This window comes from Ammodytes marinus (genome assembly GCF_949987685.1).
Source record: "Ammodytes marinus genome assembly, chromosome: 14".
Classification (NCBI taxonomy): domain Eukaryota; kingdom Metazoa; phylum Chordata; class Actinopteri; order Uranoscopiformes; family Ammodytidae; genus Ammodytes; species Ammodytes marinus.
In genome coordinates, this window is record NC_137218.1 from 27,946,026 (window position 1) to 27,972,063 (window position 26,038).

General features: G+C 41.1%; 1 protein-coding gene across 1 annotated transcript in view; it reads left to right on the plus strand.

Moving 5' to 3' along the window:
* The window catches only part of ints2 (integrator complex subunit 2), a 30,655-nt gene extending 7,035 nt beyond the window's left edge, over positions 1-23,620 (plus strand). The window contains exons 6-25 of the mRNA XM_080040408.1: positions 257-387; positions 1,806-1,976; positions 3,025-3,245; positions 5,416-5,541; positions 5,712-5,783; positions 6,992-7,106; positions 7,464-7,532; positions 8,185-8,319; positions 8,435-8,611; positions 9,003-9,117; positions 10,449-10,553; positions 11,707-11,871; positions 15,222-15,423; positions 16,223-16,348; positions 16,883-17,084; positions 17,949-18,221; positions 20,893-21,000; positions 21,140-21,245; positions 21,530-21,706; positions 22,873-23,620. Of these exons, the coding sequence (XP_079896534.1) occupies positions 257-387; positions 1,806-1,976; positions 3,025-3,245; positions 5,416-5,541; positions 5,712-5,783; positions 6,992-7,106; positions 7,464-7,532; positions 8,185-8,319; positions 8,435-8,611; positions 9,003-9,117; positions 10,449-10,553; positions 11,707-11,871; positions 15,222-15,423; positions 16,223-16,348; positions 16,883-17,084; positions 17,949-18,221; positions 20,893-21,000; positions 21,140-21,245; positions 21,530-21,706; positions 22,873-23,054 (2,978 nt within the window). The 3' untranslated portion in view covers positions 23,055-23,620. The remainder of the gene's footprint in view (positions 1-256; positions 388-1,805; positions 1,977-3,024; positions 3,246-5,415; positions 5,542-5,711; positions 5,784-6,991; positions 7,107-7,463; positions 7,533-8,184; positions 8,320-8,434; positions 8,612-9,002; positions 9,118-10,448; positions 10,554-11,706; positions 11,872-15,221; positions 15,424-16,222; positions 16,349-16,882; positions 17,085-17,948; positions 18,222-20,892; positions 21,001-21,139; positions 21,246-21,529; positions 21,707-22,872) is intronic.
* The last annotated feature ends 2,418 nt before the right edge of the window (positions 23,621-26,038 follow it).

The window sequence follows — 26,038 nt, forward strand, 5'->3', positions numbered from 1 at the left end:
ATGAAACTTGCACACTATATAAGTGATCACTGTATGAATAAAGAGCGATTTAACACTTATATTTACATAAATAAATCGCTTACTTCACCTTTTAAATGTGTGGATTGATTGTATTGTATTTGCCTTTGTTTGAAAATCGGCTGCAGTGAGCATGTTGCTAATAGGCAGCAAATCACATGGTACAAAACATCGACATGTTCAAATTCTGAATTGTTTAATGATCCATGTTTCCATAACTGTGTGTATGTGGTTGCAGTTTGTCGAGGTCTGATCAAGAATGGAGAGCGTCAGGATGAGGAGAGTGTGGGAGGGCGACGCAGGACTGAAGCCCTCAGGCAGCTCTGTCAGATGAACCCTTCACAGGCCCTCAACATCCGGGCTATGGTGGTCAGTTAGTATACAGTTACTCATATAATTACAGGACTCCAAACTAGCACCATAATCGCACTTCATTTTTTGCATATGATGTATTCCGGATGATTGAATTCCTCACACAATATGACCGAGATGCTCCTATCTTGTTTTTTTTTCACATGAAACACGGAGTCAGCGATTTCTGGAGAACGCTTGATGTGAAAGTCACATTTTGTGACTTTGCTGACTCCATCTTTGATTTTGCATTTGTAAACCAAAATGATTACTTGTTAGCATCATGTTTAGCATCTCATTAGTTAACTTCTGCTATATGCTTTCATGACTAAATGATTGTATTACATGATGGTTGCATCCAATTTTGCCAGTCATTTGGACAAACAAATTTACATAAAAAGATAAGTGTGATCATGACAAGAATTTTCTGAAACAACTTGTCTTAAGTTATTTCTCTTGACATAAAAGGAAATTTGAGGCATAAGACAGCCATGCCTTCCATCTACCTCATCTTTTAGTTTAAATCTTTCTGGTCAACACAATGGAGCATTAAGCAAGCGCATATTTACCTCAGAAGTTGATGGTAAGACCAAAAACTGAATTAATCAGAGTGAATATCACTCCTACATTCATCAGCTGGATACAAAACACAACAATAAATAAATGATTGTTACTCCATCACTGCTGGACGTTTAATTTATAACCTCCAGCCAACGAAAATAGGTTAATGCAGGTTTAACAAAGGTGGTGTCATAATTTCATCTTTTAATGTAATCAATATTATAGTCATACTATAATATTATAACTGATGGTATCAAATATACTGTATATTTGTATACCATCAGTTGAAAATAATACATGCCATGAGTTACACAGCGTTGTAAATTAAGAATGAATTGCCAGCAAACCCTCTTTGAGCTGTTACTTCTGAAGTTTTTCACATTTTATGGACCACTCAACTAATCAATTTATCAAGAAAATAATTGGCATATTAACTAATAACTTTTTTTTTTATTACCAATTGTATGGACTAGTGATATGCTTAACATTACTAGTTATCTCACACAAACTCACTTAATAAACGCTAGAAACACAGACAATGTATGTCCGTACTGATATTGTGAATACTATCCCTGATGGGAGTCTTATTGCTTCCTCCTGCTCTCAAGGAGGTTACAGCACAAGGTCAGTTATTGAATGAGGCCCGAGGAGCTAGTAGAAATTCAAAGTCTCGCTAAAGGATGCATTAGCATTCTCAGAGCAATAAAATGGTGACATGGCCATGGGCTTTGCAATCATATAATGAAAACTGCTGTTTATTTGTTAGTTTTTTTTAAAATAACTCAAACATGATGTATAACTTTAATTTCTAAGTATATAATAGGAGATGGATTGTCTTTGAGTCTCATTCCCTATGTTATTGTGTGTATTGTTAGGTGGAGGAGTGTCACCTGCCTGGTCTGGGGGTGGCTCTGACTCTGGATTATAAACCAGACACAGCGGATGAGGCGGTGAGTCCCCTGGTGTCTTACGTCAGCGGCCTGCTCCTGGGTACCAACAGCAAAGTCCGGACCTGGTTTAGCATGTTTATTCGCAATGGACAACAGGTGAGGGGCCATGGATTATCCTATATCGCACCTAATTTTACTTAATTACAACCATGCACATTGCACACACACTTAATCCAAGTGTACTGGAAGAAATAGGGCTAAATAAAAGGTGCACTAATATGTAATTTTTATTATTATTTTTTTTTTAAAGATATTTTTTTGGCATTTTTATGCTTTTTATTGATAGTGCAGAGACAGAGTTGAAATGGGGCAGAGAGGGGAGTGACATGCAGAGAACGACCGCGGGCTGGAATCGAACCCGGGTCCGCTGCTGGCCGAGGCCCATGGGGGGGACACTTACCAACTGAGCTAAAGGCGAACCCCTCTAATATGTAACTTAATGTGTGTCAGAGAAGTGAACGGTGTGTAAGCTATATTCTAAACTGGATAAACAAACGTTCTTTAAATAACAGTGTTTGAAGTAAGAAAGCTTCATTAAAAGTTAACTTTTCACTGTTGTTAACAGCAGCAGGGCCCACAGTTTGGTTTACAAACATTTGGTTCCAGGTTCCTCAAAATTATTTAGTTTTGATTTATGATGATAGCATTATACATGTAGAGAAAATGTGTTTTGTAAACTAACTAAATCTAGAAATATGATAACATTTGATTAGCTATTCTTTTTAAAGATATACTTTTTTTGGCATTTTTTATGCTTTATTGATAGTGTAGAGACAGAGTTGAAATGGGGCAGAGAGGGGAGAGACATGCAGAGAACGACCGCGGGCTGGAATCGAACCCGGATCCGCTGCTGGCCGAGGCCCATGGGGGGGACGCCCTACCAACTGAGCTAAGGGCGCCCCCTTGATTAGCTATTCTGAATAAGGCGTTAACATGTGTTGTGTCCGTAGTAATTGGAGTAGCATCACCTTGGTTGGTATTAATGCGGAAATGCAGGCACTTGTTAGTTAATGAATTTTTTATTGCTCGTCCTTTATCATGTTAAAGTACAAACTGGTTGGACCTAGAGTAAGCACTTGGATGGGAGCACAGCAGTTGACCCTTGTCTTTCTCCCTTGCTCTCTCTTTCTCTCTGTTGTGCCAGCGAAAGAGAGAAAGCAGCTCTGTGCTGTGGCAGATGCGCAGACAGCTGCTGCTGGAGCTGGTGGCTATTCTGCCGCGCTCCCGCAGCACACACATGCCCAATGACCGGGGCATGGAGGAGGAGGCCGGCTCAGGGTATTCTGGCCTCAGAGAGGAGCATGTAGTGAAGGCCAGCGCACTGCTCCGACTCTACTGTGCCCTCATGGGGATCGCAGGACTCAGGTACAGTAATGGAAGACGCAGTAGCCCTCCCTCTGGATATCTGATCATTATGTTATCATGATTGATGTCTATTTGATTGTTTTTACAGTAGGGCTGCACGATTCGCTTAACTGTGAATCAAGTTAATGATTCACAATTTTGTTTAAATATTTTTTATATCACTATTCTCTCCTAACAATTCTTGTTTTTTTCAACAAAAACATTTACTGACACACACAAAAAATGTTTTATGTTATGTAATAAGTCATCAGTTTGGACAACCCCCCACTGTATTTAAATAGTGCTGCACCATCAATCTAATTGCAGTCGCGAAGTGAGCTTGTGCAACTACATAACCGCACAAATAGCTGCGAATGCGATTAAATGTAAATAAATGTGCGCGTGTGTGTCTGTTAATATTCCAACCTCTGGTCTTTTTGGTTGCGCTCCTCAGCGTGTGTGTGTGTGTGTGTGTGTGTGTGTGTGTGTGTGTGTGTGTGTGTGTGTGTGTGTGTGTGTGTGTGTGTGTGTGTGTGTGTGTGTGTGTGTGTGTGTGTGTGTGTGTGTGTGTGTGTGTGTGTGTGTGTGTGTACCCACGTTACGGCCAAGCCGACACTGAACTGTAGCGGAAAACAAAACCAACGTCTGCTCTTTAGGGATATTTTAGATTCAAGTACGGACACGTTTACCAGATAGAAGTGCTGAGAAAAACTTGTTAAGTTAAAGTGCCTGTGACAACACTCCCAGTCTATCTTCTCAGACAGCACATAGAAAAGTCAGATGAATGCAAGAGAGTGATAGTGGCCCAGGCAAGTTTCAGTGAGTTTACTGAAGTGCAACACTGCTACTGTCCTTGCACTTAGGAGGAATGCATTTAAATAATAGGCTACTAGTGTAAATTCAAGCCTTATTTATTTTTATTTTTAAATGATTCTTAATATATCAATGTATTATAATTGATATATTAAGCCTTGTGTAGCCAAGTGTAATTTATATAGTAGCTGGAATTGTTCCAAAACAAATGAGTTAACATTGGACTCCACTTATATAGCGCTTTTCCCTGGTTTTTCACAGACTCAAAGCGCTTTACATTGTTTTGTACACATTCACCAAATCACACACACATTCATACACCGATAGCAGCAGCTACCACGCAGGGTGCAAGCTAACCATCAGGAGCAATTTGGGGTTCAATGTCTTGCCCAAGGACACTTCGACATGTGGCAGGTAGACGGGGGATTGAACCTCCGACCCTGCACTCCAGAGGCGACCTCCCTGCAACATTCAGTGTGACTAGGCGAATATGAACAAGAGAGTCATCATTAGGGATGCACGTAGTGACCCATTTCCCCAACGTTTAAACGGAAGTTTTAATTTAGATTAGTCTACTACTCTATTTAAAAAAACAGTGAGAAAACCAAGCACAATGTAAATGCTTTAAGAGCCCTTCAGCCTTAACATTCTTAATCTAGACAATTACCAAGCTGTTAAGGTAAATGCTGTTGTAATGTGCGACGCGCTGTTTATTATCAATATAACGGCCCGTTATCAGACACACGCTCCGTCAAGTTATCCAAGGCAGAGCTTTTAGTTTGGGCAGAATTTGTTATTTCACTTGTCTTTATAAAGTTTCTTGTTAAACGTAAGTGTAGGCTACTGTTAACTTATCACTGGACCACCGAGTCCCGCTGTGTGTTTTGGGTTCGTCCAGCTGACGGGAGGAAAAAGAAAAAATCATCTGATGAACGCGAGTAGTAAACACAGCGGGCCTTAAGGCAGCGGTCAAGAAAACCTTTTTGCTTTGCTTTGTGTTCTCACCTTTTTTTTTATCTCTCTCCCTCTCTTTTACTAGCCCACACATATAGGTCTACACACATGTTATGTCCAAGCGATGGGCAATTCATCACTAACCGACTAGTATTTCTGGTGCCGACTAGTGAGGCAGCGGACGTTTAAACGTTCAACCGACTAGTCCTATGCTATACCGCATAGATATATGAATCAAGATCACGATAATTATACGATTTAATTGTGCTGCCCTATTTTACAGTTTGATTTTGCCATTTGAATGTCCTCTTGTTTTTAAATGGGGAATGCTTTATTTAGTCCAGTCCAGATATTAAAAGCTTTCTACGGTCAATACATTATGTTTCTTGATATTAATTCTGAATCCTATGTGATCCCTCCTCAGACCCACAGATGAAGAGGCAGAGCAGCTGCTGCAGTTGATGACCAGCCGGCCCCCTGCCACTCCTGCTGGCGTTCGCTTTGTCTCTCTGTCCTTCTGCAAGCTGCTAGCCTTCCCTACTCTGGTCAGGTACATACAACCAGCCATATACACTTCTTTGACTTATTCAGCAAATACAAATGGCATCGGGAACACAAACTAACAGTGGTCAAGAGTTGTGACTTCATGCCGCCTGCCAGAAGTCTTTTTGCATATTGTGTAATTTATGTGTGTGTGTGTGTGTGTGTGTGTGTGTGTAGCACCCCGGAGCAAGAACAGCTGATGGTCATGTGGCTGAGCTGGATGATCAAAGAGGAGGAATACTTTGAGAGGTAAGGTGTCTTTCTTTCTAATAATGTGGCATGATCAGCAAGTTCTAGTGGGATGACCTGTGGGTCTTAGGCCCGGTTTCCACCTGGGATTATGATTTGATTTTGGTCATCTGATCACAAGTGGCCAGCTCTCAGTCCGTGTGTTCACACTTGTCTTTTCAAATGTGACTTCTTTGTCTACTTGTGATCGGATACCATTTACCCACTCTGTATGTAAATCAACACGTTCATCATTTCCGTTTGCATTTGTGTTTTTAACCGGTGGGGTTCAAACAAGTAAACATACAGGGCTGTACAGTGCCACAGTTTTAATCGCATTTGCTATTAAAATGCATTACGTGCGAAGATAATTACAAGTCTAGGTTGACGAGATAGGCTACTGTCTCATTTAGACAAGGAGGAGCGATGCACAACACTGCTTAGAGGGCTCTACATTAACACTCGCCAAATGCGGGTAAATATCATAGATAGTTTATAAAAGTAAAAACTCTTAGGCGAGTAAATTATTACACCACTTTGGCTGGTGAAAGATGTGTTTGCCGGGCGGCTTTTCTAACGTCTGCTACACTCTTGTCACCACCACCAGTACACGGCTTTCTATATGCAGTTAAGTTACTTTACGTGCGAACAGAATATTTCCTGTGCGCCTTCACATTAAAAGCCTGTTACTAGCCAAACGTGAGTTGACTTTTATTTTTAAGCAGATAAGAACAGGAAGTCGCTGCATTGCAGCTCACCAGTCAATAGCAGCGATTTCCGTGTTTTCAGAATTACGTAGTGAAATAAAAACAGAGGACAGAAAGCTTGTCATTTGCAATACTGGCGGATGCAACTAACGTTCATGAGGCTTCTATAAAAGCTGCATGAACGCCAGTGATGCATTTTCAACATATTTCTGCTCAGGCAGGGGGCGGCAGTTGAGTAGGAGGTCCCTAATGTGGACAAAAGTCACTTTGCTGTTTCCACTATCAAATGAATGTGGACACAAGCGACGTAAACCACCTCCGAATGTTGTTTTTGTGATCCCTCTATGTGATTTTAATGAGTTATATTGTGACATAGTAATAACATGATGATAATCACAATAATAAGTGCATACCTCTTATCTACCTTGATGCAACTAGCATGATCATTGAATTCAAATGTCTGTCCTGTGCGATGCTAGTCTCTCACTTGCCTTGCATTCCTTATGTGTGTCGTCCTTCCAGTGCTGCAGGCGTAGCGGCTTCTTTCGGAGAGATGCTACTACTGGTTGCTATGTATTTCCATAGCAACCAGCTCAGCTCCATCATTGAGTTGGTGTGCTCTACTTTGGGGATGAAGGTAAGGTGGAAGGCAGTGAGAGCCTGGCTGACCAGCTCCTGGCCCCCAGTGCTCCACATACAGACCTTTGCAGGATACACATATCTACACAAATACACTCTATACCGCGTGGCCAATTTGTTGTGTTATAACTTATTAAGGGCACTATTGTGTCCTACCTGTGTGATACCTGTAGTATTCCTGTCTCAATGTGTTTTTCACTAAGATGTGTGTTAATGTTATTGGATTTAGATCCTGCTTCTTCCCACCTCCAGGGCAATCCTCTCAATTCAACGTTGAGCCTGCCATGTAGTTTTTGTTACCATGGTGTTTGTTATTAATCTTTTTATTTTTTATTTGTTTGCCAAACTAATCCAGATTGCCATCAAGCCCAGCTCTCTGAGCAAGATGAAGACTATCTTCACACAGGAGATCTTCACAGAGCAGGTGCATACATTATCAATCTATTCTTTTGCACATTTTCAACCTGCTAAGTCCAGTGTTCAATCATTTGTTTGTATACTTATGTAGGCCTGTTATTCTCATCAACAATCACTTGTTTTCTACATTAAGGTTCATTCAGGAAAGTAAACGCTTGTCCTTTAAGAACTTTAACAAAATGAAATAAAATGTCCCTCCTAAAGGTTTTGAATTGACCCCTGAATACTTTATGTATACTCAGCAGTTTTCCTTAGTGTTTTCCTTAGTTATCATTATTAACATTATCTGTGGTACGATGGTGCATCACGGTGACTATCAGGCCATCAAACAAACACATCTTACTCTTTATAACTTCATAGTAGCCAAATGAATAATGTGGTGTTAAAACTCTTTATATACATGAAAGCACATTCATAGGTTTTCTTATGTTTCTTTAGTCCGTTTTAAAGTGAAGTGGAAAACTGTCATAGAGCAATCATGAAGCCTCGCATTTCCATTCCATCAGAAGAGCCAGAAAAGCTTATAATTGAAGAAGCCAAACTACAAATATTAAATTAATAGTTCTCAATGTACAGATAAAAACACTATTTGTAGGTTTTTCTTTGTCTATTTTGCATCTCTGCTTTCACATAACTTGTGTATTATTTTTGGTGCTTAGGTGGTTACAGCCCATGCTGTGCGGGTTGCAGTGACAAACAACCTAAGTGCCACCATCACAGGATTCCTGCCCATTCACTGTATCTACCAGCTGCTTCGAAGCCGAGCCTTCACCAAGCACAAAGTCTCCATCAAGGTGGGAGACGTGCAATATATACGGCTCATATTGACCACCAGATGACTAGCCGCTAAGTGTTAAAGCCTGTTTTTTAAACATGGATTTTGTCATCCGTTGCTGTCCCTTTTTCTAGGATTGGATCTATCGCCAACTGTGTGAAACCACTACCCCCATCCACACCCAACTGATTCCCCTAATTGACGCCTACATCAACTCCATCCTCACTCCGGCATCCAAGGCCAACCCAGAGGCCACCAACCAGCCAATCACTGAGCAGGAGATCCTCAGTGTCTTCCAGAGCTCTGCTGGCGTGAGTCAAAACTTCAAACGGCCCCATAAACAGTCTGTGGTTTGTGTTTGTGTGGTGTTCTTCATTTTACATTAATAGTATCTGTTGAATTAGTTAATATTGACTAAAGTTCACCCACCTTGCCTAGTGTAAATGTTGATAGTTAGCCTGCTATCGGTGTATGAACGTGTGTATGTGAATGGTACTGTGTAAATGGGAACAGGTCTCCCTAGAGTCTCCGGTCTCAATGGGATTTACCTGTATGAAAAAAAAAAAGAAAAGTGCTCCAGATATTTTTTGTGTGGCTGATGAATGTATTGAATGGATCCATTCCCACATTCAGTGATGTTGCAGGGCCATTTTGTGCTGCCTGTCTCTGATCTGTGGATGTGTCTCTTTCTCTATTGGTTAGCAAGGGGAGGGCAGTCGAGGAGGACGACAGCGCTACTCTATCACAACCCAACTCCTTATCCTCTACTACATCCTGTCGTATGAGGAGAGCCTGTTGGCCAGCACCAAACAACTGGGTATGAACAAGTCTTTAACATGTATCCCATATACCTCTGCTCTCTCACTGTGCTGTTGGCTCCCAGTGACAGGTGTCACACTGACAGGTCAACCTTACACCTTGGGCCCCTAATCATGTTCATTAGGGTAATTTTCTCTTCTTCGTCCTGTCTAAAGTGCACCCATTGTAGGCAATGGGCCGATAACCGGTGTCAAGGGTATACCGCAGTTTGAGAAATTTGAGATTTGAAACCTCTATATTCCATTGTACCGTTCTTATTCATTAGCCAGACATTTCAAAGTAACACATTTGAGAGCTGTTATAGCAATACCATGATATGATACTGTGGTATATTTGCTTAAGGTACGGTCAGAATATTATACTGGCCCATGCCCAATTCTTTGTCATGTCCTCTGCTCCAGTAAAGGAGGCATTGTGTTTGAGATAGGGCTGTGCCATATCATACCGCCCGCGATAATACCGGTTTAAAATTTTACGTGATTAAAAAAGTGTCACATCATGATATAATGACGTATGACTCACCCATAATAACCCACCACGTGGGTTCACGTTCCCTACCGTTCCCTACCGCGCATGATACTCAACAACACACACGCACACACCGAGAGCGAGACCAGCGTGTCAGCCGGACACTGCAAACAGCAAGCTGACAGTGTTTTCTACTAGTGCATTCAATGACCAGACATTGATGTTGCCTACGGTGTTATTAATATTTTTTTATATATATTGTCATAAATATCGTTATCGTAAATTTCCTGGAAATATCATTTTGAGGCCTCATCGCCCACCCCTAGTTTGAGATATGGAGGGATTTGTCAGGCAGTCAGAGGAGAAAGGCAGCGTTTGTCCTCTGTGAAGTGGTATGAGATGCTCTCACTCTGGATGTGCAGCCATTCATCCTGTTCTCTGGCCTGCTTCATAGAGAAAGAGCCAAGTACAATGGGAGTGGAGCTAACTAGGACAGCTGTAGGTTAGATATCGCAATATCAGGTAGCCTAGTCAGTGTTTATTCTCTCCCATGACGAGCTCCTCTCTTGCCCTCCATTAAGCCAGATTTATGGGAGAGTTTACGCCCATCTCTTTAATTGCTGTGTTTACCCAAAGTGCCCCTGCAGCCTTCAAGGAAGGAGTAATGAAGCCCATCAGCAGTGGTAATGAACCCACATCAATGAGAAATCACCTGCGCTCCTCCAACGCATCAGCACAGCAGCTCTGGTGCCTTACACCGCCTAAATACAACACTTAAACGCTGCTTTGGCCTTTTTTCTTGCATTCCGTTTCCTGTCTTATAGACTTTTTTGTTCACTCCCTTTTTTCCTTTTTTCTCAGCACTGATGCAGAGGAAGCCAAGGTCCTACTCTGCAGCCTTGATGGACCAGATCCCTATTAAGTACTTGGTAACTCAGGCCCAGGGACTGCAGCAGGAACTAGGGGGTGAGACATGGTCTTAATGCTTGGTTAAATCTCTATACTAACATTTGATTTACTAACATGGCAAGGCAAGGCAAGGCAAGGCAACTTTATTTATAGAGCACATTTCAGGCACAGGGCCACTCAAGGTGCTTCACAGGGTTAAAATCAAATAAAGAATACAAATACAAAAAAAAATGAACAAATTTAAAACATGGATAAAAATACAACATTTAAATAAAAGAATTAAAACATTTTACCAAAAAAAAAAAAAAAAAATTACAGGTTAAAAGGGAAACAAGAACGTTTTGAGACCCGATTTAAAAGAGCTGAGAGTCTCAGCGGACCTCAGACTCTCTGGCAGTCCGTTCCAGACATTGGGCGCATAAACGCTGAATGCCGCCTCTCCCTGTTTAGTCCTAGCTCTGGGGACTTTTAAAAGACCTGTCCCAGACGACCTAAGGGCTCTGGGCGGCTCATAACGTATCAGCAGATCAGTAATGTATTTTGGCCCTAAACCATTTAAGGCTTTGTAGACCATCATCGATATTTTAAAATCAATTCTTTGAGTGACAGGAAGCCAGTGTAAAGACCTAAGAACTGGGGTAATGTGATCTACTTTTTTGGTCCTAGTGAGGACTCGAGCAGCAGCGTTCTGAATTAGCTGAAGCTGTCTGATTGATTTTTTAGGAAGGCCTGCAAAGACACTATTACAGTAGTCAAGTCTACTAAAAATAAATGCATGGACAAGTTTTTCTAAGTCCTGCTGAGATATTAGCCCTTTAATTCTCGATATATTTTTAAGGTGGTAGTAGGCTGACTTAGTAATTGATTTAATGTGTTTTTTGAAATTCAAGTCGGAATCTATCACTACTCCAAGATTTCTAGCTTGGTGTGTGCTTTCTAACATAACAGATTTAAGCTGTGCGCTGACTTTTGATTGTTCATCCCTGGCACCAAAGACAATTACTTCAGTTTTGTCGCTGTTTAATTGAAGAAAGTTTTGGCAAATCCAGTCATTGATTTGTTCAATGCATTTACTTAGTGCTTGAATCGGACCATAGTCTCCTGGTGATATGGTTATGTAAATTTGTGTGTCGTCTGCATAATTATAAATTTGTGTGTCGTCTGCATAATTATGGTAGCATAATTTGGTAACTTTCCTCTCTGTTCCCAGGTCTGCACTCTGCCCTGCTGAGGCTGCTGGCCACTAACTTCCCCCACCTGTGTCTAGTGGAGGACTGGGTGTGTGAGGAGGAGGTGACTGGGACCCTGCCCCTTCTGAGGAGAATGATGCTCCCCAGCAACACCTGCAGATACACCCAGAGCCAGCTGCACCAGGGTGAGAGGCATAAGCTGCTCATTTTCTAATTAGAGCTCCCACCTTTTGCTGTTAAAGGTGCTACGAGGAACTTTGAAATATTTCTGAAATAAATTACATGTAACAGCACGAGACCATTATTGCAAAGAATGATATTTGTATATAGTTTTTTCTAAATGCCTTTGTCATGGGTACACTTACCCAGGAACAACATCTGGCATAGTAAAAACACTACCGCTATTCAGACCAAACTGTAGCTCGTTTTTCATTGCTTGAACACAATTTTCAAAACTCTACAAATCTATCTCATGGCTTAACCACAGCCTGCACAACACTGTGGATTTCCAGCACTTTTTTCAAATGCAAACACACTGCTGCCACAACTGTAAACCACACATTCAAAACAGAATTAATGCCTAGTGCATTTCAAACACCGCGGATTGCAAGTTGTCTTGTTTTAGACTTGTTAGTGAACATATACAGTATAAAGGGAAAGCTCAAAAATATATATATTTTTTTGGAAATGGACCAATGAAGGCAGGTTGTTGGAGGGAGAAGAGTGGCAGTGAGAGTGTGGATGTGTGGAGGAAGACATAGAGCTGTAATGTCTGATGAAATACAGTAAGGGCTACACTGATAGACCCTGTTGTGAATCATGGTCTCTCATTGAGAGAGGCAGGGTTGAGAGTTCAACCCAATCTGCAAAAATCTATAGTTGCATCTGTAATACGAATTTTCCAGCAAACAAACAGCTTAGAGTTGCATCCTTACAGTAAATGACAACATTACAGGAATTGATTTCTGTATTACAATTATAGAATATTTACACAGATAAATACTACATTTGGAAATGTTTTCAATAAGATATACAAAATGTGTATCTTTTGAAGCAATCTTCTGATTTTCATTTCTTTTTGTTTTCCTAAAAAACTGGTATGTTATAAAATAAACAATTTCATGTGAAATAATTTCACCCTTTCATCAAAGAAAATATTACGTAATTTGTGTGAAATAACTCAAATTATTCAAACTGTAAAGATTAAAAGTTTGTAATTTGTGTATGGGGTTTGATGCTAGTGTTTGTACTCGGAGCATGTTCTGAGTGACAGTGTGTGTTATCTCAATGAGGCTGGTTCATAGTGTTTGCTGCACTGAGCCTATTTTGCAGGTGAAGTGAACTGTTCAGCTCCAATGACTGTTGGTAGGGCAGACTGTAGTTAGAGTTTTGCACATTGAGCTTCAGTTGTGCCCACTGTGGGTTAGCGATCGAAAAAAACTGTAATATTGCCATATTGTTTTAGAAATAACATTTTCATTGTGTTCACATTAATATGACTCACCATTGCTTGCTCCATACAAAATTAATCAGAAGTTTTTTAACTTGAACTTTATAGAAATGTTTTATACGTCATCTTTAAATATTACAAGAATGAAGCCTAGGAATAGACTAAATGTTATTACAAAAAAAAATGTAATTCAAATTCAAATATAGGCTAATGATAGCCATGAACGGAAGGCAGAAGATTACAAATAATGTTTTTAAATGTGTACATTTCTTGCAAACCATTTACAGAATGTAACATTCATTAGTAAAGAAACAGAAACCAACGGTGACTGCTGTTATAACACCGTACATAACCGCGGTATTTCGATTATTGTCAAAGCCCTAATTCAGACATAAAATTTAATTGAGCAAAGTGCACCCAGCAAGATTTGATCTCCAAACCAGTGACACTAACCTAGGAGCCACTGGTGTAAGAGAGATCTTTATCCTCGAAAGATCATTGAGGGGTGACCCTCTTTTACAATGACGTCGAGTCAATTACAGAAATACAATATACAATGAGAATACACAATAAGCTTATAAAGAGACAACAACAATTAAAACATTCAGATCAATTGAATTAAGCAGAACAATAGCCTAATTAAAACAGTTACAAGTGGAGTGGGGCTGATTCAAAATAATAAGTTTAAATTGGTTAACAGATATAAGTGTATTTATTTTAATTTGATGTTGTAGGCTGTTCCAGGAGTCAGGGGCACTGTGGCTAAAAGCAGTTTTACCAAGGTCAGACCGGGCGTATGGAACATATAACATGAGCATGTCAGTTGAGCGGGTTTGATAAAGCCCATCTGAAATATGCAGCATTTCTGTCAAATAGAGTGGTAGCTTTCCGGTCAGGGCTTTATATATAAAAATATGCCAATGTGCATCACGTCTTTCTTTAAGAGAGAACCACCCAACATTTTCATATAAAACACAATGGTGTGTGTCATAAACATGTCCTGTAATGAACCTTAATGCAGAGTGAAAAACAGAGTCCAGGTGTTTAAGACATGAATGTGATGCATGCCGATAAATCACATCACCATAATCTAGGACAGACATAAAAACTGCCTCGATAATCCTTTTCCTACAGAAATAAGGAAAGGTGGATTTGTTCCTATAAAAACAGCCAATTTCTTTTGTCGGAGACGACATACAAGATTTTTGATGTGAAAATTAAAAGTGAGTGTATCATCTATCCAGATGCCGAGATATTTATATTCAGCGACTCTTTCAATCAGAAATCCATTTTTTGTGAAAATATTGAGATCATTGAAGTTTTTAGCTTTTGCTCTGGAGAAACACATATATTTGGTTTTGTCTGTATTTAGAACCAGTCTGAGGTCCACTAGACAGTCCTGCAGAGTGTTAAAAGAGCACTGAAGGTTCTGAATAGCTTGATGCACTGAATCAGAAATGCAATATAATACTGTGTCGTCAGCGTATAGATGGGCGTGACAGTTTTGTAGCGATTCAAACAATTACAGCTGTGGCCGTTTTCAAACTGCAACCTTATAATCTTAATGGTTAATCCTTCAGGGTTTAAAGGATTATGCTGTATTTGGATTTTTTGCTGAAGACAAAAGGGAAACAGATAGTCAGCTTGACACGTGTACCAATTACACATTGATATTTCATGTATTTATGCAACTAAGCACAAATGCATAGTATGCATGCATCCAGGGTGTCTTTGTCCCCTGCATTGCAATGTTTTTCTGGATAATGGTGAGAAGAAACACAATAAATTGATTCATTATGAATGAGAAAGTATGGTCGGAATGGTGAAAATAGCTAATCCTCCTCCTGGGCTTAGTGATAGGAGGTGAACAGGGCTTTATTAGAACAAAACACTCAACAGACTGGGACATTGGTTTGAATTTGACCTTTCAAGTGGACAACCTACTCAGTATTTTAGTTTTTATTCTGTAGTTTTGACACTATTTTTGCGTCTATTCAGTTAAGTGTGCACATTTGGTCCACGTCAGTTCTGGGAAAACGGAACAGGGCTCCAGACTTTGAAGATTCATGAACTTTTTGTCCTTAGCCTTCCAGAAGTTACCATCCAGCAGTCCCAGGCTGATGCGGATCCTGGAGCATTTAACGCTGCTGTCCCCCGGAGACCTCATCCCTTACGCAGAGGCCCTCACAGCCAGCATGGCTCTGCTGCTGGAGCCGGCCGTGCCCCGCCGAATACTGCAGACCCTCAACAACCTGTGGATGGGCCTCAACACAGTCATGCCCCGCAGGTACATGCCCTGAACACTGTAAGGTGTCATGGACAATGGATTGAAAATTGTCCTGTGACAGCCTCCATATGAGAACACCTGTGAAAAGTAACAGGGGAATGATACATTGGGGTAATTGGAATATTTAATTGGTTTTACATTGTGGAAGTAAATTCCATAGAGACCCAGATAATTGATAGTATATTATGGAATATTGTCTGACTGCCTTTGAGCGTTTTTATTATGCCTAGTGTCTCCTCACTAATTAGAACTTGGCAACTTTAAAAAAGATAAATGTTAATATTAAATAAATACAAAAAAATATAGCAAGAAATGCAAAGCACAGTTACCAAAGCTGTGAGCAGACATCCTATCCATCCATATGGGTTTTCACCATTTCCTCTCATAGTATTGAATGTTGCAGAGGGCAATACAAGAGGAGGGCAAATATAACACAGATCCACTGATTAGAGATTGAAGGTGAAATGCTGCCACAGGAAAACTAACTGAATAATTGAATACGTTAAATCCCTACACAAGTGTCTTATTTTTTCAATTTTTCTTCCAAAATACAATAAACCTTTTTTGGGAAAAGAGTAGAAAGTTCCTGATTATAATGTTTGGTTAGAAGTTCACCTGGAGATGTGCCATAATGTATTTTCATATGCTATCAGTCTTTTAATTTTTTTTAAATTAATCTTTAAGGGATTAGGCTCCGTAAATTGGGCAAAAATACTTAAAACCTCCATGTCAGGTTGTGTATTTGCTTCACTTGAAAATACTGCATGAGCATTTAAACTTGTGTGTGTGTGTTTTGCAGGCTGTGGGTGATGACAGTGAACGCCCTCCAGCCTTCAGCTAAGCTGCTGAGGCAGCAGAGGTACACTCAGAACGACCTGATGGTGGATCCTCTCATTGTACTGCGCTGTGATCAAAGGGTCTACAGGTAACTACAGGACACGCAGGCTAACCCGGGTGTGTGCTTACATAGAAATGCATAAGTGGGAGTGTGTTTTTTAATTTAAATGTATGGCTCGCTATGATTTTTGTTTATCAGTTAAAAGTTTGCTCATGAGCGCTCCGGTGGCATAGTGGATAGAGCGCATACCATATCGGCTCCGGCCTTCGTTGCAGTGGACCTTTACTGCACGTCACCCCCACCCTCTCTCTCTCTCTGTCTCCCTATTTCAACTCTGTACTATCAAATAAAGCTTGAAAATGCCAAAAATAATCTTTAAAAAAAAGTGCGCTCACAAATTATATTTGTCTCTGGGCATTAACTATACTATCCACATATATTTAAGAAGCTTAAGGTAACTTTGATGCCACTGAGCACCTTACTTTTAACTCCTGTTGATTTTTTTTGTGTAATCAGAACCTAGGTTTTGTGAATGCGCACCAGTCTATCCTCGCTATTGACCCCAGACCAGTAATTCATAACTAACCAAACAAAATTTACTTTTTCTTTTTTTTTTGCCAGGTGTCCTCCTCTGATGGACATTGTCCTTCACATGCTGAATGGATACCTGCTGGCCTCTAAAGCCCACCTACACAGCCACCTGAAGGAGACGGGTGACTTTGATCGACAGAGCCAGACAGTCTCCAACCTGGGCGTGCCCGGACAGCCAGAGACCCCCGAGGTGACCAGGGAAGAGCTGAAGAACGCCCTTCTGGCTGCGCAGGTATTTCAACCACTAACTGACACATTCGCACACACTTTGTATCTTGTGCATACTCAGAACTCCCATTTTCATGTAATGATAAAGCACAAAGGCCAAAATATTGTGGTATGAAGTTAAAAATGAAGGGGAGGGTCAGAGACTATAACAAAAAAATACCCATAACATGTGATATGTTTGCACCAGGAAACCGAATGTTGTCTTTTCCGTCACAGAAAAATAGACATTTCCACCATAAATTGATGCAGAAAAAGCACAGATTGGTGGATAGAAATCAACCAGAATGCAGGAAATTAAGTGTTTGACATTAAAAAATTTCTGGGGTAGCACCTATAATTTCTCGCCCCAAAATGTCGAAGCAAAATCTAGCCTATGCCCCTGCCCTGTATGTATGTAGGTTATATACCTAGATATGTTGCTTTTAAAAAGAAGGCATGTCAGTAAATGACATGTCTGGCCCTTAGTTTGATTCTCATTTTGTAGAGTAGCCCTTTGTGAAAATTAGTTTGTCACCCTGGACTAATCTTTTATTTATATTTTTTGGCATTTTTATGCTTTATTGATAGTGTAGAGACAGAGTTGAAATGGGGCAGAGAGGGGAGTGACATGCAGAGAACGACCGCGGGCTGGAATCGAACCCGGGTCCGCTGATGGCCGAGGCCCATGGGGGGGGGGGCCCTACCAACTGAGCTAAGGGCGCCCCCTCCCTGGACTAATCTTTACGTTGAAAACACTAGACGTTGCGTTAAATATGAGTTGCGGCGTCGCGTGCGCCCAACGAGTCATAGGTATCAGTATGTACTCACTTTTTTGACCCCTCACCTGTTTGCATCCCTGCGACCACCACCTGCATCTCTTCTACCACAGGACAGTGCAGCAGTCCAGATTCTCCTGGAGGTTTGTCTGCCAACCTCCTCAGAGCAGCAGCTGGGGACCGACACAGAGAGCCTGCTGCGGAGCATTAGGGGCCCCCAGCCAGGGAAAGCCACCCAGGGGCAGAGAGCCAGGGGCAGCATGGACCACGCAGACCCACAGGGAGGCCTGCTCAGTGACCTGAGGGAGGTGCAGTGTCTCATCTGCTGTCTACTGCATCAGATGTTTATCGCAGACCCCAACATCGCCAAGTTGGTCCACTTTCAGGTAGGCTTGTGTACGGGCTTTAACTGCTTTCATTTTATGCAAATGGTGCATGGTCCCTGTTTGTAACATGGAGGTGATAATCAGAGATTGTAGGTAGGGGTGCAACGGATCACAAAACCCAAGGTATAACGCCGGTAAATGCAAAGAGATGTCTCGGTGCAAGCCTACAGAGACAGTGAGGGAACAGTGCTGGCTGCGGCAGCTATGTAACTATGGTGACATCGGAGCAGCGGGACACAGTGTAGCCCACTGATTAATTCAATTAAGTGGAAAAACACCACACAATAAACAGTGCTGCGCCACCATTTTTCGCTACACACAAGACTCTCTTCACTCTTGCCGAGGTGAATACACACGGTGGTTTAATGCGGAAATTATTATTTCAACCAATCAACGTACGGTAGTGTGGAACGCCACCTTTTGCCAAATAAGCGGACCGAGCCGCTCCGACCCAACCCGCTCTGCTAGGTGGAAACAAGGCATGAGTAAGTGTTTTTGTCATGCAAATACCCTGGAAATTCAGACCTGCCTCCGACAAATTAAATTTGCTCAGCTTGTTGGTCTGGACACTCTCCATTGAAGCTCATTAAATATGTCACAAAATTCTGACCTATGTTTCAATTGGTTCTTTCTGATATGGGCGGGCCAGAGCCCTTTGTATGGGGCTCTGGGAGGGATGTAACCGGATGACGACAGTGCTGCGCATGCGCCGTCGAAGCCGTGATAGTAAACAACAGAGATGGCTGCGGATACGTTGTTTGAGTTTGAGACGGCTTTGGCCTCGACACTTAACGATTTGGAAGACGGCACTCAAATATTTTGTTAGCAAGTAAGTGGAATGTTCTGTTTTGCCGAATGACCACGGCAAACGTTTAATTTACCAGTTAACCTCGCTGTTCGCTAAACGAACAGGGCTTAATACGTCACCTTGTTTCTTGCTCTGATTGGTTATAGTGCTATCCAATTCAGTGTTTCCCCCAGAAAATGGCTTAGTCAAGGTGGTCACTGCCCTGGGTCATCGGAGGAGCGGCGAAAATTTGGGGGGTATTTTGCTCAAAGATGCCAATGCGCAGTAAAGAAATAAACTGTTAATTTGAATACAACAGACACTGACCTTACAGTTGTGCAATTTTGTTTGCTATGTGCAGGTACAAATGATGTGCAAACATGCAGTACAAAGCACAATTAAAGAAAACTTCTACTGTTTTGGTGCAATACTATACAGACACACTAAATACAAATAATGGACCATACACTCAACATGTGTATGCACATAAAAGTGAAAATTCAACTTTAAAGTTCCTTTTTGGATGGGGGGCTGTTGTGCGATTATTGTGGACAATAGGCCTATTGTGATGCGATAGCCTATAATTCATTAATGGTTGTGTTTAGCCTACTTGCTTGATTTCTTTTTAAATACAGAGTTTATTGGTCGTTTTCACATGTATTTCCACATTTAAAACATAAAAATAAAGCAGCATTGAAAATTCAGAAAATAAATCTTCTTGGCCTACACTAGCATGCTGTTTGAAAAATAACTCAATAGTTGAAATAATAAATACAATGTGTTTTCCCCTTAAAATGACTAAATACATTTCTCCAAAGGTCAAAGACAGTAACAGTGTGGCACTTCTGTAAACACTTACTGAAACTTGGCTGGGCCATCACTCTCATGCATTCATCAAACTTTTCTCTGCGCTTTCTGAGCTGATAGATAGGTTGTGTTGCCACGGTGATGTGGAGTCTTAAACTGTTCTAGCTTTGCAGAGCACTTCTTTCTGTTCAGCTAAATATCCCCATAGAACTGCACCGCGTTTATTATCGCCACCAGTTAAATGTCGGTTTGCTTCTGCTCGTTTAACTCTCCCGCGTGCATGTCGTAGTCGCGCGGTGCAGTACGGTCGCGCGCACAAAGCCGCGGACACAGAGCAGCTGATAGAGAAACGCTTGGAGACACATGCTTTTTACCGCGAAATCGCGGCCTTTCGCGCAGTTATGCCCATGTATAAGTACACATCGCGCTTGCTAGTACATTAATTGTGCAGCACTAAAAAAAAAATATATATTTTTTTTTTTTGGGGGGGGGGGGGGGGGGGTGGTTGGTAGTCAAGGCGGGGGGCTGGCGTTGCTAAGGCGGCCACCTTAGCTATAAAGCGCTGGGGGAAACACTGCAATTGCGTGCAGTGGTATTGAAATGCACGCATAGGTCCCGCCCCTTAAGTTGGGAAGTTCTATTGATCGTGGCCAGACCCTATATTGTTCTAGATATGGGTCTGGATTTCCAGGCTAGTGGATAGTACAATATTGCTGGAAATGCCTTGGAGTCAGTTTTTCAGGAAGAGCCAAGTCATGTTAACCCCATTAGTCATTCCTTTCTGCCATGGTTTTAGTAGTAAGTAACTGCATCATTCCCAGTAGTAGCAGACAGCCATATGGTGGACGTCATCAAACTAATCCTTAGTCTGTCACACTAATCCACCCCTTGTCTACACTGCCTAGCAGACGCTGCTTTGTGCTGTGCTTTGTGTCGACACACACCTTTTAATATAGATGGACCTTAATGACTACATGATTGAATTTCATGTGTATTCCCTATTTTCCCCTTATTTTTGCAGGTTTGTATCATGAAATTTCTCATCCTGTTTCTCTCTGTGGATCTTTTCTCTGTCAGGGTTACCCTCAAGCTCTGCTGCCCCTCACTGTGGCAGGCATCCCCTCCATCCATATCTGTCTGGACTTCATCCCAGAGCTGCTGGCCCAGCCCCAGCTGGAGAAGCAGGTGAGCGGCCCGTCCTCTTTCTGCTTCTTGGCTCTAAATCCTGGAGCAGAGCCACAGCCTCTCCCTCACTGTCCTGCTTTTATTTGAGCTGTTGTGTCAATGTGTGTGTGTGTGTGTGTGTGTGTGTGTGTGTCTGCAGATCTTTGCCATCCAGTTGCTGTCTTACCTGTGTACCCAGTACGCTCTACCCAAGTCTCTCAGTGTTGCCAGGTTGGCCATCAGTGTCATGGGCACTCTCCTCACAGGTCAGGCAACACTTTGACTTTGACTACTTATCATGTTTTGTGTTTTCTTCATTGAATTTGAAATGTATTTTCAGCACATTCACTGTATACTGTAAACCACAACGCAGCCCTTCTCAGTTTATCAACTGTTGTATACTACAGTATACTATCTCTATATTTTGCCGCCACCATCTGGCCTTTTGTTGTTTGTGCAACATTCTCTTTCCATGACTCTAGAAGTGTACAGTATGTACCAGTCTATTAGCCGTTGTATTTATTATGTATGCTTTGTGTGTGTGTTTCAGTGCTGACTCGTGCCAAGCGTTTCTCCTTCTTCATGCCCATCCTGCCGTGCCTGGTGTCCTTCTGCCAGGCCTTCCCTCCCCTCTATGATGATGTAGCAGCTCTGCTAGTTCAAGTGGGTCAGGTCTGTGCCTCAGATGTAGCCACCAAAGCCAGGGACATTGACCCTCTCATTGCCCGTAAGTATAGCTCAACATTGGGCTGGCTTGTTCAATGGCATTGTTAAGATTTTTTGTTTGATTGTGACCACTAGTATTTCATACAGTATTTATGTAGTATATATCATTGACTTTTTTTAGTATGAACTAAAAAAATCCCCAGTCTAAGTCTTTTAATGATAAGAAATAATACATTTTTAAATCACAAAATAAAGTAGCTAATCCAACATCATTTTTGATGTTGTTAACTCGGTTAGCTCATCTTATGAGTTATCATTCAATACCCATAACTGCTATCATTTCAAAAAGACAGTCAAATAAACTACTGCTACTTTTTCATTTATACCATGCACTTACTGGATTCATTACTTCACATGAATCCACATTGTTGCAGCATGTGAGGGTGAAATCATAGAGCACTCTGGTTTTCACTGGCATTGCCACTGTGCTTCTAACAACCAGCACTGTCACAGATTGACCCAGGGCTAATTTAACTATTGATAATGTGTATATAGCATGGAGATTTTGAAAAAGTTGGGTCCGTTTATTCCGAATATATCTATTGATTCAAGATATGTACATACTAGGGATGCACCGAATGTTCGGCAACCAAAATGATTCATACGAAAATAGCGAGGGATAAAAATAAGCACTTGAGGCATTTGGCTGAATAAGTGAAAAACTGCAATAAAGACAAAAGAAGAAGAAAACTTGTTCGCCTGTCGACTTCTATTGGTGAACTTTACAGCCATTTGTCTTGTACTGCAGAGAAATGGCAGATAATAAATCATAAATGTAGAAAGAAGGTATGTGTATGTTTGGATAGAAGTGTGCTCAACTATCGTTTGTTGAGAAAAAGTAGGGAATCGCATTGGATTGTGGGATAAGTAGTTCCTTCACTCCAAGACAAAATGATGTTCACAGTCTTGTACCCATTTTTCGGTTTTTCCTTCGGGCTTTTTTGCGCAGAATAAAATGTTTTATACACTATTCACATATTTGGGTAGCTGGTTGGCTTGGTTCCATGATTACAAATATAAATATAAGGATTTGTTGAAATGTCAGTGGAGGTTTTTGAATGGGGGAAATGGATTTCCAGGACCGGAGCTGTTGAGTGCTGTAGCGATAAAGATGGTGACTGTTTAAGTTGTATCATGAATGATAAGTCTGTTGTGTTGGTGCCTCAGGTCTGCAGTATCTGAAGGAGAAGCCTTCAGGGGCCCTGGCTCTAGGAGGACGCACCTCTAAGTTAACGTTCCCCCAGAGAAGAGCAGAGGAGCTGGGAGGATGTGACCCTGATGTCCAGCTCTGCTACTGTGTGGAGGCCACCTTCATGGACATTATCAGCTCCACCCTGCACGGACTATAGACTTAATGCAACACTCAAACACTGAAAGACTGTTACAATCCTGAGGGGGCCAAAGCTCAACACACATCCATTCTAGTTGAACAAATGGACTCCGGCTCATGTCAGCTTCTGTCAAGGGCTTTCACACATGAACTGGTGGAACAACCTTGACATCTGTGTTCACACATACAGCTGTCCTGGGTTCACTCTGGATCATTTCTCTCAAAGTGCATTTGTGAACGGGGGCTACAAAGTCAGGTTGTTGGTTTGTCTTCATTCTGTGCACGTTGTACTGTATATCGATCTAGTCTGTTCACATTCTCCATCAGGCTCTGTTTTGACTCCCTGTAAATAAATCATGATTTGCAATGTATTAAGAAAAATGTTTGTTTATGTATTCTATCAGTTTGTAGAAAGTAAAAATACTGAAAGTTGAAATGGGTCCATTTTCACGACCTCTTTAGGAATATTTTTCTAAGCCGTAGGCATTGTGACTTTTTAATCAGCAACTGAGAAAAAATGAAAAAGTTGCTTTGAATGAATATGTAGAGCCTTTGTACTGTATTTGTTTGTAATAAAACAAAGAAACCCTGTCATTGGTGGTATGTTTGGGAGAATGAGAAGTATTGCGTTGTGTCCATTAACATTCTCCAGTCTAGATGAGTTCTTTGTTTAAATCTAACGTTCAGTATGTGCAGACTTTTCTCGTGCTCTCATTTTTACAAGGTTTTTAGTGGAAGAATGTCAACGTTAAAGTCACTGCGAACAGCGGCAACTCATTATTTGACTACGTAGGCTATTAGATTAGCCTTTGTTGTGTGCTCCCTTGAACGATGTCTGGAATTTGTTTGGAAGTAGTGCTACATTAGCTAAATCAACCGTCACTGATTCAAAGTAAAATACTGTTCTACTATCTTCATGCTGCACTTACACAGAGTGATTCATTAGGTTGCATCACACTTAACTCAGTAAAACCAATATTGAATGGAAAATGTTTCAATCCTTGTCCAGGCTCGGTGTCTCTGTAGAAAACTAGACTGTGGTTAAAACTGGTTTTGACTTGAACTGGTGTTGACTACAGCTTGAAACCAACATTAACTAGTTCATAATCATATTATAAAGAGATAACATAATGAAGGCATCTTATTGCACACATCGGACTCTTTCAATTGCTCTCTAAATTGTAACATGACCAGTTTATAAATTTGGCCTATTTTTAAATCGGTAAATGCTCATGCTTCCTCTTCATTGGCATATTTTGACGCAAGAATGAATTGTAGCCTGTTTTAAAGACATTTTGCACAATTCTGTGGACCAGATGACATATTGTTATCTCTTCAGTTATCATTCAATACCCAAAACCACTATACCTTCAAACAGACAGTCAAATGAACTGCTTTTTAAACCACACACTCACTGGATTCATTACTTCAAATGAATTCCATATTTCAGCTTTACTGTCGTATAGATGTCAATCAATAGACATATCCCGGCCGTTCACCAGAGGGCAGTCTTGTCACACTACGAACAACAGAGCCATCCTGCCACATTGCAGCCATCATTTAAATGAGTCGGCAGTGGAGACCTGAGAATAGTTATGTCATAATAGGTTTAGAACACATTATGCTGAAACATATATCCTTGTTATTGAAGCTTAAATGTAAAATGGCCAATGATTTGCAGTGTTTATGAACAATACAAGTGAAACATTTTTTCTCATTATATTATCGAAATACAAATTGGTAGGTAGAACATGGTATGTTTTAAATGATTCACTGTAAAGTTACTTTATTAGTCAATGCTACATTGAAATGTGTATTTTTGTCATATCCCCTCTCATGTTGCCACACTCCAGAGGGGGTCCTCACACAGGGTCAGCCATAGTGCAGCGCCCCTGGAGCAGTTTGGGGTTAAGTGTCTTGCTCAAGGACACAATGGTAGAGATGGTGTGCACCGTGAACTTAATAGCAGCCACCACTAGTTTTACTATTAACACCCTCCTGTCCGGTTCCGGGGATCGAACCAGCGACCTCGTGGTTACTGGTCTGCCTCTTTTTTCCTCTAGGCCATCCTACCACCCTAGTTTTTTTTTGTGAAATGGTTTGAGTGACATGCATTCAGAATAAGTTCCTCCTCTCACTTTCTCTGTGTTGTGGATGAATGTCTGAAGTCATAGTCTTCTGTGAGAGACTGGAGCAAGTGAGGGTGAAACCATAGAGCAGTCTGGTTTTCACTGGCATTGCCACTGTGCTTCTAACAACCAGCACCCACAATACATCCGCTGGTGAGGAGGAGACCCAATGAAGTGAGAGAGATGGATTTACTCTGTGTTCAGAGAACTCCATGCTGCGCTTGGGAACATGGATGACTATAGCAGTTATGCTTTGGAACATATACTGTATATGTTATTTAGGATCCCCATTACATAAATACTTCCACTTTGTCAATAAAACTAAGAAATAGGTCAAAGAGATTAGGTAGGCCTACTATTGTAACATTTTACAGTTTACATTTCCCTCTTGAACATTTGAGATAAGGGACCCATGGACACGTTGAACAGGTGTAGCCTACATTGGTGTCTCTACTTAAACAACACACATTTAATCCACATACTTGTACTATCTTATGCTGTTTAAGATGATTCCTTTTTGATTTATTGCTTATTTCAGTTGTTTTTTCTTTCCTAATCTCACTTGAAAACTGTGTTGAATGCAGTTCCAATTTGACATTAGGCCTACAGTTTACTTTATCGATTCAGTTTTAGGTCAAAGTAGTGTGAAGCCTGCCTCATGTAATAAGCATAAATATCTGCTGTACCCATCGTAAAATATAAGCAGCAAATCCATCTATAGATAGATCATGTTTAGATGTGTAGAGAATATAGCCAGACATGACACACTAATAATCATGATAAGTGGACAGTTACTTTTTTGCACACTGGCTTCTGTTGTTTTGTTGTTGTCTACACCATCACACAGTCTGATCAATCCGTCAAGACATTGTAC